Raw genomic sequence first — 18,072 nt, forward strand, 5'->3', positions numbered from 1 at the left:
TGTGGGCCTCTTTGGGTTCTTCTTGTTTGGGACTCTGTGCTTCCTGAACTTGTATGTCTATTTTCCTTCATGTTAGGGAATTTTTCTGTCATTATTTTTTCAAATAGGTTTTCAATTTCTTGCTCTCTTCTTCTGGCATCCACATGATACGAATGTTGGTACACTTGAAGTTGTCCTAGAGGCTCCTGCTATCCTCACTTTGGGTTCTTTTTGATTTAATCCTCTGCTTCATCTGCTCTATTGTTAACTAGAGGCCCGGTGCACAAAAATTTGTGCACTGGGGGAGGGGGTCCCTCAGTCTGGCCTGTGCCCTCTCGCAGTCTGGGACTCCTCAGGGGATGACCACCTGCTGGCTTAGGCCTGCTCCCCGGTGGATTGGGCCTAAGCTGGCAATCATACATCCTTCTGGCAGCCCGGGAGCCCTCGGGGGATGTCCACTTGCCAGCGGGGAGCAGGCCTCAAATGATGCTGTAATTTCAAATTAGTTGAGAGTGTATAACTTAGTGGGATAACTTGTCTAGAAATGTTTTTGGTCACATTTTCTTTTTGTCTGAAAAAGATTGGATTGCAAAGCTTTAAATTTCTTCTGTTAAAGGATAATTGGAGTCTTACCAATGTATTACGAATCTTTTCAACAGTAATTTCATTTTATATTTTTAAAACTAAATCATATTCAAATGATATACTGAGTACATATTCATTCTTATTTCTTTAGTGCTTCACTTTATGGTCTTGGGCCTTTGGGCCCATGCTATTTTTACATCGTTGGACTTATGGATATACATTTATTTACTAGTGAGGTCATTTAATTTGTACTGAGCTAAAGTTTTTCTATTTCTTTTTTAAATAGTTGTGTGGAATTCGACTTGAATGTAAACAATATTGTTGGAATAAGAAACACATTCCTTCTCCGAACTTATGCATATCGTAAGTTTTTGTTTAGTTGCAAATAATTATCAGCTTTTCATTTATTTGTCATTCTTTTTTCCTTTTTAAAGATGCTTGCAGTAAATACTGACATCTCTTTAATTGTTTTTATGTATAATGTCTTATTATATTATATGTAAAATATATTGCTTCACTAAAATTATATACTACCAAAGTTAAAGGTCAATAAGATGAATTTTAATAATTAGCAGTTTTTAAAAAGGTAACTGCTTTAGAAGTAAGATACATTTATGGTGAATACTGTTTAATGCACAGGGAGGCGGTACTCTTTTTATTAGCATGGAGCTGGGAAATTATGGAAACTCAAAAGAAACTATAATGTCTTCTTACAATTTTTAAGTTTTAATTTTACTTTCAGTTGAAAATCGAGTTCGTCCATTAGTACTGGTGATTAAGAAGTGGGCAAGTCACCATGATATAAATGATGCCAGTCGTGGTACTTTAAGCAGCTATAGTCTTGTATTGATGGTTTTGCACTACTTACAAAGTAAGTATTATGGGTTTTCCCCAAATTTTAAAACGGAAATGCAGCTAAACTTTATTATAGTGTTTTCCCTATTGACCCTACTTCAAATAGTATTGTTTTAAACATTAACATCTAAGGTCCATTAGACCATATTTTCTGTTTTATTGCTTTGAATACTTGCTCTAGAAATGTTACTCCCTGGAAAGCATTAGAAAGCAGTTTCACGGTGCTTTTATTTTTTTGACAGTTTTCTGTATTCACTTTTGTATTCAAAGAACTTTTCACCACTGTATTGTGGAACAGTTTTCTTGAGGCAGATGAATGAATGTTCAGAAGGCCTATAAAAATAAGCTCACATACCAGTCATCCTGTTTTTTATTTTTCACTTGAGATAGGAATGAAATTATTTTCCTGTTGGTCAAAGAAGCTTTTATTCTCTGTGAGCTGGTATGGAGATAGGGTGAAAACTTACGTTATTGTAATAGAAGACCATTTACCAGGATGTCTTGGATCTGATCTGTTCTGAGTTAATGTTATTGCCACAGTTTAGAAAGTGATGTTGTAGTATTTATGTTCCTATCCTTTGACTCAGTAGTTCTATTTCTAGGAATTTATCGTAAAGTAATAATCAGGGATGCTTACATGGATTTATTTATAAGGCTGTTTTTCATAGTGTTTGTTGAAATAGTAAAAGATTAGAAATATACTAAGTTTTTAGGAATGTGGATGATTAAATTAATTATAGTATATCCCAATGTGAAATGTACACAGCCACTAAAAATCATGTGTTTTAGATGTTTAATGATATAAGAAAAGATTCAGGATACACTAAGTCATATACAACATGACACCAAATTTATTTTAAAAATAGTAACTAGCCCTGGCTGGTGTAGCTCTGCGTTTAGAGCATTGGTTTGTGCACCAAAGGGTCGTGGGTTTGATTCCTGGTCAAGGCCACATACCTGGATTGGAGGTTCGATCCCAGGCTCCGGTCAGAGCTGGTGCTGGAGGCAACCAATTGATGTGTGTGTCTCTCTCTCTCTCTCTCTCCCCCCCCCCTCCCCCCCCCCTCTCCCTCCCTCCCCCTCCTCCCATTCCCCCCTTCCTTCCACTCTCTCTAAAAATCAATGGAAAAAATATCCTAGGGTGAGGATTAAAAAAAAATTAATTATATTTGAGTTTGTATATATATTCATATGTATAACAAATATTGAAAAGGTATGTGCCAAAATTTATCAGGTTACTTATGGATAGCAGGATTTGTTTCCTTTATATGTGACTGTAATTGTAGATGTTTTAGAATATATATTAAATAAGAGTGTTTTTATTTGAATGATGAAATCAGGTGATTTTTTTTTACTTGGTGAGACAATTAGTTAAATGGATCAAAGTTTTATGAATCACTTATCAGAAAAAGCTAATTATAATATATGTATTTTTATTGCTGACTAATTTGAGATATACATTAATTTGATGACTGATTTGCTCCTCTAGTAGGATTTGAAACATATGTTAGCTAGCTGTTTTAATACTACTTTACATATCACTAATCATTTTGTGTCCAATTTTGCAGTTCAATCTAAAACACGAATTACTTTTGAGGCTTTTTTGTTGTTGTTAATCCTCACCTGAGGATATTTTTTCCATTGATTTTTAGAGACAGTAGAAGGGAGGAAGGGGGGATGGGAGAGAGAAACATTGATGTGAGAGAGACACATTGGTTGGCTCCCACATGTACCCCAACCAGGTACATGCCCTTGACTGGGAATTGAACCCTCGACACTTTGGTCCCGGGCTGATGCTCTACCAGAGAGCCACACTGGCCAGGGTACTTTTGTTGCTTTTTTAGTGAACTCTGTACAATTCACAGTTATTAAAACTTGAAGAGATTAGAAATATTTATTATAAAATTTAAAGAATAATATGACAAACTTCGTATCACCACCTACTGTCTATTCATAATTTTTTAGTTATAGTTGTGATTTAAAAATTTGAATTGACTAAAGCATTTAACATTCATGAACATCCATATGTGCCCTATTTCTTCACTCTCAATGTGTTACATTATACTTTTTAATTTGATGGTCTTTAGAAAAATGTACTTTAATCACAGATAGCCCACGGTGATTTTGTAAGGAAGTTAAAAATTTAAACATAGTATTTTACTAGTGTGATGAAATTATGTTAAAATTTGGTTTAGATATTGTCAAACATATTTTATTCTTGACAGAGTGGTCCCATTTACTAGTTGATTTGTAATTAATGTACTATCATCAACCATTTCTAGGTTCTAGGTCTTTGTTAAAGGACATCAGCAACTCAGTCCTTTGGCAAATTTAAGCCATTCCTTGCTAGAAGACATTAGAGGCATTGAAATAAGTAGTTGCTTTTGTTTCATACAAGGGTCTGCAAGGTGTATTGAGCAGTTCAAGGTCTACCCTAATGAACTAGTGTTTATGATTTTAGCTAAGTTATTCTACCTCTCTGGCCTTAATATTCTCATTGATACATGAATAGTTGGATTAGATGACTTTTAAGTTACCTTTAACTTCTTAAGTGCTTTAATATTTTTTCTGCCAGGAACAGATAAAGGAAACAGGTCCTCTGTATGTAGAAAGGTTGAAAAGATTAAAAACATTTCCTAGAATGAATTTCAGTAGTCAGTAATAGACTACATATATGAGTAAATAACTGCTACAGTACACTAATTGCTTGTTATAACTAGTGTTCTTAAATCTATGTTTGTCAGAGGTTTACTGAATGATATTTCTGCCCCCAAAAGCTTCCAGATTACTCTTTGTCTATTAAAAGACTTTACTTAAACCAGTGGTTAGTATTTGTATTATTCTCCTAGCATTCTAATTATAATTCTAGAATGAGATAAACTTAAAAAATATTCTCTGTAACCTTTTCTTCATCCTCTTTAAATTACAATTTTAATTTACTATGAGAATTCAGTAGGAAAGGAATTTAGGTTTTTAATTAAAAAAACTAATTTCTAATAAAATTTTCCAATTTAACTTCTATATTATAACAACAATTATTAGAAAGCCATGAAAATGTTATACAAATATAGAGACTTTTAGAATTAAAGTGACTAGGGCTTGAGTTTATTTGTAGGGTCTTCTATTTTGTGCATTTGAATGCCTGTGGGGAAAGATGTAACCTTGTTTTCTAAGTGATTTTGGTAAGTAATGAGTAAGTTTTTTCTGATATTCCAGTCATACACTGTGAACATTCCAGAGTATTCTATTCCAATTTTCAACTTGGGAATGAAGCATGATACAGGAGGGAAATTTAAATACTATGTGGTAGAAATTTATACATTTATAAGCATAGTTGGAGACCTAAGTTGACCATAATGGTTGATTATATATATATTAATGTATTCCAGAAGTCATTCAAAAATGTTTTTGCCAAATAGCCAGTTGAAAATGAATTAAAGATTATTACTAAGTTTATTTAATTAAATGCAGTGTATTTCTAATTCTTAAATTATCATAGTTTATCATATGATACTATATTGGTCTTTAATCTTAAAGAAGTCTATAAATATATTTGTATTGTGACATAAACCATTATAAGTTATTTATCATGTTGTGAATATTGGGAACCTTGCCTTTAATGTCATTTACTGTATAATGATCTGAAATGACTGTTAATGAATTTAGTGAGGTTGGATTTGGGTAAAACTATTGAAGGGTGAAGAATGACAATTAAAAATATAGTAGCATATGAAGATAATGATTCCTTTGTATGAAATTTTATTTATAGAATGTTGGTTCAAATCTCCTGATTTAGATTTCTAAAATTGCTGAGGCTTTCTTTTAAAAACTAAGTAATGCAGTTGAAGATTTTTTTCCAGTTTCTTTTCTTCAGTAGATCAGTTTCCAGAAACTATCTTAATTGTAGTATTATTGTTTGTTAGAAGAAATTAAATAATAAAGGCATAATTGTGATAGAACTGTTGTTGGACTGTATCATTGGACTATACTTAAATTTTTTTGATAGCTACATTCATCTTAATGTCCATTTAATATCTGTAGAACAATTCTTGTCTTGCTTATTTTGTGTGTGTGTCTGATGTTGGATCAAATGATGTGTGTCTATTTATTGGTGGCTTATTCTAAACCACATAAGGAACATTGGTTTACATTAAAATATGCACAGTTTATTAACAAACCTTAAATTGCCAACTTAGATATATTGTGAATTAAAATTTTTAGGTATCAGAATTAACTTCACAAAATATATGGAAACTGTTGACTTTTAGCAGAAACCCTTATAGTTTCATATCTGAGGGCCTTAGCTGACAAATTACTGTTTTGTAAAATGAATTACATGAATCATGGAAGCTTTAAACTTTCTTTTTTTATAGCCCTACCTGAACCCATCCTTCCATCCATCCAAAAAATATACCCAGTAAGTGTTTCTTATAAATTATTATAATACATAATGTGACCAGTATATGTGGGACTATTTATGTAGTGTTAATGTAAATATAAAAGTAGTAATAGTTACATAACCTTCTAAGTATTGATAACATTTTCTCTATAGACTGAGGCATTGGCCATTAGAACATTAAAAATGTTTCATATACTTTTTCAGAAGACTGATAATTTATTTTGTTATTGGCAGATAATCTGGTCATTTTTTTAATGATGGAATTTTGTGCATGAAGCTCATGATTATCCCTAATGGGAGTTAAATTAGTCCCATTTGGACTCATTCTGGTTTTCTTAAAATACAGTTTTACAGCATTTCTTTAGTTAGTTAACTCAGAAGTTTTTCGTCCAATGTATGTATATTTTGAAAGCAGAGGGGAGAAATTAAGAAATTGAACAATCGGATAATCATTGTATCTTTCATTTGATTTTATTAAGTAGTAAAGCAAAAGAGGTAACAGTAGTACTCTATTCTTGTGTGCATAATAAGAATCCTGCTGAAGCAATTTGGAAATACTCAAGAAATGAACTGTACCTACTAGAAAAAGTTTAGTATGTTCTCCGTTTGAGTTTAGACAAACCTTGGTAATGTACATATTTGCAATGTATGTGAATACTTTTGTTTCTTCCGTTTTTTGTGTTCTTTCCAGAATTCTCTGTTGCCTTGTTTTATAGTCCTACTATTTTTGTTTTTTCCCATAGTCAGCCTTGTTCCTGGTTTTATTTGAAAATATTATTTAAGCTACTTGTTTAGAATGTTTGACCAACCTACTGAAACCACATAATTTTTACCTGTTAGTTTTTTAAACTTACTAAGTGGTCATATTATAAAGAAAAACATAGTATCTAGCTTTAGTGGTCAGCATTCAAAGAACTTATTTATTTTGTATCACAAAATATAATAAATACACTTGACATAGAACCTAAATTAAATAAAATTTAATCCTTGATAATTGAAAAGAACTGATCTTGTTTTTGAACCTCAGTTATTGCAATAATTGCAGTACATACATGCAAGGTGCTGGGTAATGAAAGGTTTACTGCAAGAGAGCTTTGCTGTAGTGGGACTTCCTAGTTTGTGGTGGGTCATCTTCTAGAGGACACATTTATAACAACAACCTTTTGGCATTTGTATATCTTATTTTCCTCCTTTTAAAAACTAAATTCTGCTATATGAAGAACCATTATAACGAGTTCCCAATAGTACTAGGGTATGCTTTTAAACATGAAAAATGAAACAAGCTTTCACTGAATACCTTTGAAAAGACAAAATACTTTGGTGAAGATTTATTTTTTTTTAAATGACAATGAACCGTGGCTGACGTGGCTCAGTTGTTAAGCATTGATCTATGAATCAGCAGGTCATGGTTCGATTCCCAGTCGGGGCACAAATGATTCTTTCTCATCATTGATGTTTCTCTCTCTTCCTCTCTGAAATATATTAAAAAATAAAATGGTACTAAAACTATTATTTTAAAGTTGACATTACTTAAATTTTTAAAAGCATAAGGAAGTTAATTTTGAAATAATACATTATAAGTTTTAGGACCTAACCGTACTGCATTATTATATAAATGTACAGTTAAAATGATGATGCCTGGCATATATTAAATTATGAATATTTAGGTAATACCATTGCTGCTAAGCTTTACATACATTATGTTATTTAATCGTTATAACAACCCTATGAGTACTATTTTCTTTATATTATAGATGAAGAATCTTTGCAAAGCTGGGTAACTTCATTTAATTAATAGAAGAACAACGTTTCAAACCTAGGTGGTCTGACTCCAAAGTTTATGCCTTAATCACCTTATCATAGTACTCATACTTTATGTTAAATACTTATTTATATTGATTTCAAAACTTTAAAAATCTCACTAAAATGTGATATAATGTAACGGAAATTTAGTGATCAGTTTTCCAACATACATCACCATATTGGTGGTGACCTGTATACAATAAAGAAAGCGTGGTAGAACTTCAATATATTATTTAGTTCTTTATTCAGGCAAAACTCTACTTACTCTATATCTACTTACTCTTTACATCTACTCATTTTTTTAAGGAAAAGTTACCAAGAAAAAGTTTAGCCAATCTAATTTATTCCAGAAGGTCTTTAATTGTCCAGATTTCAAACTTTGAAGATGAAGTAAGAAATTATGGGCACAGCTTCCCATAATAGAATATGGCAGAAGATGTTTTTGCCATATTGGAAGACAATTGTATTGACAAAACAGTGAAACTTTTCAGATGTTTTTCAAGCGATTGCCTTTCAAAGTTTTCCTTACCTTGGCATTGATTGAAGAGAAATGGAAAATATGTATCGTTAAAAGTATCAGCATTTAAATATCATTTAGAATTGATTCATTACACATTTGGTTATGAGAAGCCCAAAATAAGATATAACCTTAAAATGTAATACAGCCCTAGCTGGTTTGGCTCAGTGGATGGAGTGTCGGCCTGCGGACTGAAGGGTCCCAGATTTCTCCCTCAGTATGTATATGGCCCTTTTGTATATGACTGTGAAAAAGAACAGTGGAGCTAAGAGGAGACTGGCCAAATGGGTCCAAGGTCATTCAATCATTTTTATAGACTAGGTCTCACTATTTCAGTTTTAATCTCACAATTGCTGATACTTTTCTTTAAATTACTGAACAAAATAAAAAATTTAAAGGAAGTTCAAACTGTGTTAAATTTCAGGTCAGAAAATAACTTCTGTTTTAGCATCAGTTCATAAATTATATGCTTACTGTGCTAGGTGCTAGAAATCAAAATTAGTAAGTAGTTTTCAGAGCTGAAGGTATTAAACAGTGACCCACTTTTATTTTCTTTGCCACTTGAACTTGTTATACCTTTGTTTTCAATTTCCAGAAAGTAATATTTAAATTTACAATTTTAAGTAATGTCCTAAGTCCAATTTTTTACACATAACAATTAAGAGACAAAAGGTGGTAGAGGCAGTATACCTGCTCTTCCTTCTGCTTTTACTCTTTATTATAAATTGAGGCTTCTTTCTTATTAGTATATCTACTTGTAATACTAAATATGTTAGAAGTGTCAATTTAGGAGTCCCAACATTATGAATTGTGGTTTTGAAATAGAGTTTTCTTCTGAGAGAATCATTTTCTGGTGGTTAAAAATTATTGATAGAATCTATAATAATAAAGGGTAATATGCTAATTAGACTGGACATCCTTCTGGACAACCTTTTGGACAAAAGCCAGGGCTGTGAGGGAAGCACGGGTCCTGGGTGCATGCTGGCAGCCAGAGGGAAGCCTGGGTCCCAGGTGGCAGAGGGAACCCGGTGTTGGCAGCCAGTGGAAGGAAGGCCTGCTCTTGCACAAATTTCGTGCATCAGGCCTCTAGTTATAGATAATGGGGTAGAGGAGGGAAGCTTAAAATTTTCTTGCTCCTTAATTTTTTAGTGATGATTTTTGATGATTACCATTAAATAGATGCAATACCCCAATTCTCTGTATTACAACGCAGTTATCTTGAGTTATTTAGACATTACTAATTTAATCGATATCAATAAACCCAAGGTTGATTTGTTAGAGTTGGGAATGTTAAGTGTAGTTGTCATTCTGCTGCCTTAGCCAATAGCTTTTTTGGAAAAAAAAAAAAAGTATTTCTATTTTGATGGCAATGGGTAGTATAGAAAACTCTTCTTGAGGGCACTGCAAACTACCTTAGGAAACATTTTCTTTTTTATTTGTAAATAGTTTTAACAACCAGCTGTCCTTTCCCTACTTTTTCAGATCCTGGATTAAGGCAAGCAGCCAGTTGCAAAATTGGAGTTTATTTTTTAGCAGTGAAAAACAAGATTATTTACTAAATTCTTTTATTTTCAGGCATACAGATATATACTACTTGAAGCTGTATAGTTCATTTAGTGTGTTTTAGAGCCAGAACTTGCTGCTATTAGAGAAAAGATTAAATATGAAAATGAATGGCATACCATAGGCAAAAAGAATAAGTACCCATTAGTATTCTTTCTAAGAAGTGTGCTGTTTAGTCCTGGATTACAAGCAAATGAAAATGAATATTTATGAATATTATGGTAAAAGTTTGCTGAATATTGCTTGCTGGTATTTTCCTTTCTTCTGTTCCCTGCCCTCTTTGTCTTTTCAAGTTCAGTTCATGTTGGATGTCTCTCTTCTTTTCCCTCTAAGATACAAAATAAAAATTTTTTAATTGGTATAGGTACTATTTATTTATTAAAGTTATTTTTATGGCCTTTGAGAGAAATTTTAACTGGCAGTTAGAAAGAGCTCTTTTACCTGGTGCTTGATATAACCTCTATAAAGTCCAACTGCTTCTTATAGAAATAATTAAAAAGGAGATACATTTGTAAAGGAATCTCTGTGTTATTGCATGGAGTTTCGGCATGTACAGTAACATTTTATTTATGAGTTAGAAAATCTTTGCTAGCATACAGATCCATTGTTTGTTATATCTCAGCCAAGGATTATAATATCTTAGATTTTCAGGTACTTTCTGGCCTACTCCAAACACTAGTAAACGTAAGTGTAAGAAAACCTTCAAATTTCCAAAATACCAACATAAAAAAAAAATTTCTTCTTTTTCAGAGCACTTTATTTAGATCAGGATTTACAAAGTTTTTAGTGTATGTTTTATATGGCTTTACATTTTGTCCCCTTTTTTTCCTGACAGGAATCTTTTAGTCCTGCTATACAACTGCACCTTGTACATCAAGTTCCATGTAATGTTCCTCCTTACCTCTCAAAGAATGAATCAAATCTTGGGGACCTCTTACTGGGCTTTCTTAAGTATTATGCTACGGAATTTGAGTAAGTGAAACCTCAAATTGTATTTATTCATTTTTATATAAGTGAATGCTACAAATTTGGTCAAAAGGTTATTTTTGTCAATTTCAATGCTGTAAACTTGTCCAGAAATGTATAACTTATAAAAGTTAATATCTAAAGATTAATTATTAGAAACTAAGTAGATTTCATATTCCTAGCTAAAAAAATTTTAGCTCACTAAACCCAGTTTTAGTTGCTTTCACTAGTGATCCCATTTTATGTTTAGCTGCCTCTTTTCATAGTAGGGCCTGAATAAATGTTTACGTTGGTCATATGTAGGTACTATATCATTTGGAACATCTATTTTTTAAATACTGAAAATTTGTAGTAAAAAACACAGCTGTGACAAATTGGAAAAATATTTACTTAATACCTGATATCTGAATTTAATAGTTGTGGTATATGATATACAAATCAAGGAATAATCCTTTTCCATGTTTTTTGTTGACAGTAATGTGTAAATATGAAAGATTAAAGTATATAATCAGACTGGACATAACTGAAAGTTCTTATGGGAGTTCTTAGTTCATAGAATAGGATTAGGGGATGTTCGCAGCTCTTCTGATCAATTTAGAAAGCTTGAAGGAGAAGGAGAAAGGACTTAGGAGTTATACAAAATTAGAGAAATACAGTGACCACAGAATCCCACACTGAAGAGGTTTGGAGAGGGGATAATAATAGTAAGAGTAATAAATGGCTGTTACTAGGTGGGGTAAACCTTCTAAATAGGTTATATGTATTATCTCACTCAGTTTACATTATCACCATATAGGATGGTATTATATTATGCCCATTTTACCAGTGAGGCATATAAAGAGGTTAAGAAACTTGCACTAAGATCACACAGCTTGTAGGGGGAGTATTTCAAATAGTTTTGATTGCAAAATTCACACTCTTTTTTTAAAAAATATATTTTATTGATTTTTTACAGAGAGGAAGGGAGAGAGATAGAGAGTTAGAAACATCGATGAGAGAGAAACATCGATCGGCTGCCTCCTGCACATCCCCTACTGGGGATATGCCGCAACCAAGGTACATGCCCCTGACGGGAATTGAACCTGGGACCTCTCAGTCCGCAGGCCAACTCTCTATTCACTGAGCCAAACCGGTTTCGGCAAAATTCACACTCTTAACTATGATACTTTACCACATGTTGATATTGTCTTATGTACTATGATGTATTAGCTTTAAAGAAAATTGACTTCTATGTGATGATTTGAAACATAGGGCGTGAAAGATGAAATGTTTTTTAAATTTCTCAAAGTAAAGCTTATACCAGACTGTTTGAACCTGTTTATTTTTTTTTTTTTTTTTTTTTTTTTTTTTTTTTAATATTTTATTGATTTTTTACAGAGAGGAAGGGAGAGAGATAGAGAGTTAGAAACATCGATGAGAGAGAAACATCGATCAGCTGCCTCCTGCACATCTCCCACTGGGGATGTGCCCGCAACCCAGGTACATGCCCTTGACCGGAATCGAACCTGGGACCTTTCAGTCCGCAAGCCGACGCTCTATCCACTGAGCCAAACCGGTTTCGGCCTGTTTGAACCTGTTTAGTTAAAGTTGTTTCTCTAGTACCCAGTTCAGTGCCAGATAGTGGGTACTTGACAAATATTTATAAATAAATAAATAATTTGAAGCATAAAGTAAGATTGTAGACCTGATTCAAAGATCCTTAAGATTACTAAAATTGCTGAATAAGGTTAAGAAAAGGAGTAGGAAAAGTGCTGGAAGAAAGGAGTTCAGTAAGAATGAAGTTATGATAGTCCAGGTTAAAAATGACCTACATAGAAGTCCAGGCAACAAGGATAAAAGGGAAGGAGCCTTCATTAATATAAAGATGAAGAAAGATTTAAGACTATATGAAACATAGGACATAAACTGTAAAGGTTACTCTAGAGTTCAGATATTGGAATAACAAAATAGCTAATATTTAGTGAATATTTTTTTATTTCGTGTCCTTTTAGAACAGTGGTTCTCAACCTTCCTAATGCGGTGACCCTTTAATACAGTTCCTCATGTTGTGGTGACCCCCAACCATAAAATTATTTTTGTTGCTACTTCATAACTGTAATTTTGCTACTGTTATGAATCGTAATGTAAATATCTGATATGCTATATGTGTTTTCCGATGGTCATGACCCACAGGTTGAGAACCCCTGTTTTAGAGTATGCTGAGTGATTCCCATGTATTACCTCATTTAATCCTTAAAATAAATGAGGTCAAGCTTAGGGGGAATTTGTGAACCTTCTCATGTCAATACAGCAGATAGTGAGAAAACTGGGGCCTGACTACAAAACACACTCTAATTTGTTAGACAATATTGGCATGGTCTGTCATGTCATATAAATTAAGGCTTGGGAGAAGTTTGTAGAGGAAAAGGATACACATAGTAGAAAGTTACATTTCTGCCATGTGTATGGTTTAGGATTAGAGCACCTACGTACAAACACCTTGAAAATCGCTGCTTTGTTGGACTGAAACAAGATGGTAGTTGTCCCATTTGAGTTTAGCATTGACAGAAACTAGTTTGCTGTGCCAAATGATACTGGCTAGGATGCTGATGCTTGAAAAAGGTTTTGAACTTTTGTATGCATTTGTTATCATGATGGTACATGATTTACGAGCCATCTTCCTCTCCTCTCTCATCATATAGAGCATTTGTCAAGTGCATTATTGTTTCATACCAGGTATTTTCAGAAATTTGACTGTAGAGAGCGCAGCCAAGAATGTAGTCATGGTGATGAACTAGGTGCTGTTAAAAATTCTGATAAGTTAGAAATGTTTGTAAGGATTTCTTCTGAACTTTGAAATGTTCAGTTAAAAAATTTTCTATACTTGAAGACAGAATTAAGTGCCTTTTAAGAGATGCTTGAGTATATGGTACAAATGTTGCAGAAATTTTATATGGCCATTTAAAAATGACTAAGATGTTCTTACCTATTTCACCCATAACTTTCTCCTAAACTTTGCTGCTGAAAATTCTCATAATGAAACCAGACTTCTAAAACTGTACCCGGGGAAAGGGAACTGACAAAATAGGGGGGAAAAAGAATTATGTGACTCAGGGAATCTTGAAAAAAATAGTGGGAGGTTGGGGGTAAGAGATCAACCAAAAGACTTACATGCTTCCTTATAAGCATAACCAATGGACACAGATAATAGGGGGTGAGGGCCTGTGCTGGGGGGCAGGAGCATGCTGGGAGAGGTCAATGGGGGAGAAGGAGACATATGTAATACTTTTCAATGTAAAGAATTTTAAAAAAAGAAAAATATAGATGTAATAACTTTGTATTTTAGCAAGACAAAAGTTCTAAATATTATAGACTCAGATATTGGAGAGTCTATGAACTTTATTTTTGTATTTTTTAAAAAAATGTTTTTATTGATTTCAGAGAGAGGAAGGGAGAGGGAGAGAGATAGAAACATTAATGATGAGAAAGAATCATCGATCAGCTGCCGTCTGTACACCCCATACTAGGGTTAAGCCTGCCACCCAGGCAAGTATGTGACATGACTGGGAATTGAACTGTTAACTTCCTGGTTCATGGTTCGATGCTCAACCAATGAGCCATGCCAGTAGAGCTGGGCTCTATTGCCTCACCCTGTATTTCTAAACGATACTCTTTTTGTTTGTTTGTTTTTCAACACGTTAAGCTCCATGTCAGTCACCAGTGACTGACACTATACTTTCTGTCTGGAAGACAAACAGGCTGGATGCTTAATGTGTTAATTTTGTTTCTGAACTTTACTCTTGATAAGAAAATGTAGAAAACTATACTTTAAGGATTCTTTTCAATGATCATACTTCATGAGATGCAATATTTTCTCGATTATTTAACATGGAAATTAATCAGTTTTCCAGAAATAAATGCCATACTGAACCCACTATTATATTCTTTTCTTACTAGAGGCCCGGTGCATGAAATTAGTGCACAGGGGTTGGCGGGGGGGGGTTCCCCCTCAGCTCGGCCTGCATCCTCTCCAATCTGGGACCCCTCAGGGGATGTCCCACTGCCAGTTTAGGCCTGATCCTGCAAACAGTCAGACATCCCACTCGCAATCCGGGACCACTGGCTCCTAACCACTCACCTGCCTGATCACCCCTAACCACCTCTGCCTGCTGGCCTAATGCCTCTAACTGCTCCCCTGCCAGCCTGATCACCCCTAACTGCTTCTGCCTGCCAGCCTGATCACCCCCTAACTGCTCCCCTACCGGTCTGATCGCCCCTAACTACCATCCTGATCGCCCCTAAGTGCCTCTACCTGCCAGCCTGATTGTCCCCTAACTGCTCCCCTGCTGGCCTTATCTTCCCTAACTGCCCTCCCCTGCCGGCCTGATCGCCCCTGACTGCCTCTGCCTCAGCCCCCGCCACTGTGACTTTGTCCGGAAGGACGTCCAGAAGATGTCCGGTCTAATTAGCATATTACCGTTTTATTAGTATAGATGGTTTCTCTATCTAGTAAATATAGAAAGTGTTGGACTTGGAAGGTCCCAAACTATGGTCTTTTCTCTTCTTACTGAAATGATGGAGAAAGCTAGATAGCACTGTAAAAAAGATACCAGCTACTCCCCAAACTCATTTTCTCTTGTATACAGGCAGAGTAGTCATAAGTGTTAAAATAATTCTTGAAAAAAAGAAAATAGTACTTATACAAACTATTATAATTGTAAAGAAATCAAAAGAAACAACAATGTAATGCAAATACATTACTAAAGACTGGACAATTTACCTTCAGATATGCTGATAAAATTATTTTACTTGAATAAAACTTCATTATTAGCTGCTACATCCATATGTAGTAATACATGTTTTCACAGTGTATTAATGTTTTCATAAAGTAATAATTTTGTTTTCTGAACCAGCACCTACTTGCTTCTTTAGGAAAGTTTCAGAATTTTTTTCCAAATCATACAAATAGATATGTACCTGAACATAAATTACTGACTAAATCAGAAAATAACACAAGAAGATTAATTCTTCTTAAATTAAAACTTCTTAGTGAGGTATTAATAATGAATATAATTTTTATATTTTTTGCTTACTTACACATTTTTCTTTTATTTATTTTTAATGTTTTTTTAAAATATATATTTTTATTGATTTTAGAAAGGAAGGGAGAGGGATAGAGAGAGAAACATCAATGACGAGAGAGAAGCATTGATTGGCTGCCTCCTGCACGCCCCCTACTGGGGATTGAGCCCGCAACCCAGGCATGTGCCCTTGGCCGGAATCGAACCTGGGACCCTTCAGTCTGCAGGCCAATGACCTATCCACTGAGCCAAACCAGCTAGGGCTATATATTCTTTTTAAAAAATTCTCACCTGAGGATATGTTTTTTATTAATTTTAGGGAGTGGGGGGGGGGGGGGAGAGAGAGAGACAGACAGACAGACAGACATTGATGTGAGAGAGAAACATTTATCAGTTGCCTCCTATATGCACCCCAACTTGGGATCAAACCCACAACCTAGGTATGTGCTCTGACTGGGAATCGAATTCGCAGTCTTTTGGTGTATAGGGCAATACTTCAACCAACTGAGCCACGGGGCCAGGGTTTCTTATTTTTTTATATTGCTTAATTTATTCAATAAATAAGTATTAAGTATCTAATTTGTGCTAAACAACTAGTTGAACATGAAAAAATACAGAAATAATTTAATATCTTGGAGACACACTATAAACAACAATAACTAAGCAATTTGTTAGACTAATAGTGCTATGGAGAAAAAAGAGAAACGGAAATGGGGATTGTATTGCTGAGGGTTGAGGCAAGTTTCAGTATTTTTTGAGAAAATCAGAGGAGGCCTTACTACTAATATAATAAAAATAATAAATGGGAAATTAAAATAGTTAACATGATTAATGTTTTCTTATAGCTGGAACAGTCAAATGATTTCAGTTCGTGAAGCCAAAGCCATTCCCAGGCCTGATGGTATTGAATGGAGAAATAAATACATCTGTGTAGAAGGTAGCTTTTCCACTACTCTCTGTCATTCAGTTATCATCATGGTACTGAGAGAATTACTTGAATAAGTTCAGCTTATATTATTATAAAATAATAAATTTATATTCTGAAGTGGTTTACAAGTCTTTTAGATATAAGATTTTAATTTAATATTTAGAAATAATTTAAAAACTTTTATTTGTAGAAAAATACAAACACGAATTTAGGTGTTTAGTGTTTCTAGTTGGTAAGATTTCAGCCGTCTTTATGCATCCCTCCTGCTTGTAATTGATGGAAACGTTATTCTTATATTGAAATAAAATCAGTTCTTTTATACTGATTATTAATGCAAGCTAGATTTTTATGAATAGAAATTGATTTTACTTTAAAAGTTAAATGCTGAGATATTCTGTTATCTAAAATTAATTTACATATAGTTGACTATCACTGACTCATAGAAACACTGACTGTTGTAAAGTGCTATGTGTGATGTGACCTGATAGTTTGGCTTATGGCATTATTCTATTGAAAAAAAACAGTACTGTGACAGTAAACTCCTTTTTAAAATAGCCTTTCTAAGCAATAAAACAAAAAACAAAAGAAACAAAAGGAGTTTTTAAAATTATGGGCCTGCCTGCTTAGATTGTATTACAAATGTAAAGTTAACCTCTCCATTGGATTTCACCCTTTTTCCAGGTCTCAGCTTTAAAAGGCACACATAGTTCTTATCAATACTCTTGGCTTCATCCTACTGCCTCTTCTAAGTACTTCCCCCCCTCTTTTTTATTGCCAAAATTCTTAAACTCGAGTAACTTTTACCTGCTGCTGGCATTATTTCAGCTATCCCATCTGTTAGCCTCCTTTTCTCACTATTATCTTCAGTTTCTTTGTCTTCTCAATATTATAAGACACCAGAGGCACGGCACACAAAGTCGTGCATGGGTACGGTCCCTAGGTTTAGCCTGCGATCAGGGCCATCTTCTCCGGCTGCTGGCAGCTGGCCTCACCCCCCGCCACCACCCACCCAGGTTCCCAGTTTGCCATTGGGAGATCGGAGTCGAAGGGCCGGGGGGTGGGACCAAGAGTCCTGGCGCTGTCCCATCCCCTGCCACCCACCCCGGTTCCCCGTTTGCCATCCGGCAATCAGAGCCTGCCGGCCGGCGCTGAAAAAACCAAGAGGTGGTCAGTGCACCTCATAGTGACTGGTCAAACGGTCATTCTGGTCATTCTGCTGTTATGGTCGCTGGGCTTTTATTATATAGGACTAGAGGCCCAGTGCACAAAAATTTGTGCACTCGGTGGGGAGGGGGGGGGGGTCCCTCAGCCCGGCCTGTGCCCTCTCGCAGTCTGGGACCCCTCGGGAGATAACGACCTGCTGGCTTAGGCCTGCTTCTGGGTGGCAGAGGGCAGGCCCAATCCCTAGGTGCAGCCC

The 18,072-nt window shown here is 34.7% G+C and overlaps 1 protein-coding gene across 5 annotated transcripts in view; it reads left to right on the forward strand.

Annotated features, from left to right (window-relative positions):
- TENT2 (terminal nucleotidyltransferase 2) overlaps window positions 1–18,072 on the forward strand; it is a 46,066-nt gene that overhangs the window by 22,427 nt on the left and 5,567 nt on the right. For 3 of the 5 annotated variants that reach the window (XM_070412243.1, XM_070412244.1, XM_070412247.1), the window contains 5 exons: window positions 851–927; window positions 1,307–1,435; window positions 5,793–5,836; window positions 10,537–10,673; window positions 16,573–16,664. In XM_070412243.1, the coding sequence (XP_070268344.1) occupies window positions 851–927; window positions 1,307–1,435; window positions 5,793–5,836; window positions 10,537–10,673; window positions 16,573–16,664 (479 nt within the window). The remainder of the gene's footprint in view (window positions 1–850; window positions 928–1,306; window positions 1,436–5,792; window positions 5,837–10,536; window positions 10,674–16,572; window positions 16,665–18,072) is intronic. The other 2 variants (XM_070412245.1, XM_070412246.1) reach the window with 1 other exon arrangement.

Source organism: Myotis yumanensis, unplaced genomic scaffold (genome assembly GCF_028538775.1).
Source record: "Myotis yumanensis isolate MYYU_CA2020_CCGP unplaced genomic scaffold, mMyoYum1.0.hap1 SCAF_4, whole genome shotgun sequence".
Lineage (NCBI taxonomy): Eukaryota > Metazoa > Chordata > Mammalia > Chiroptera > Vespertilionidae > Myotis > Myotis yumanensis.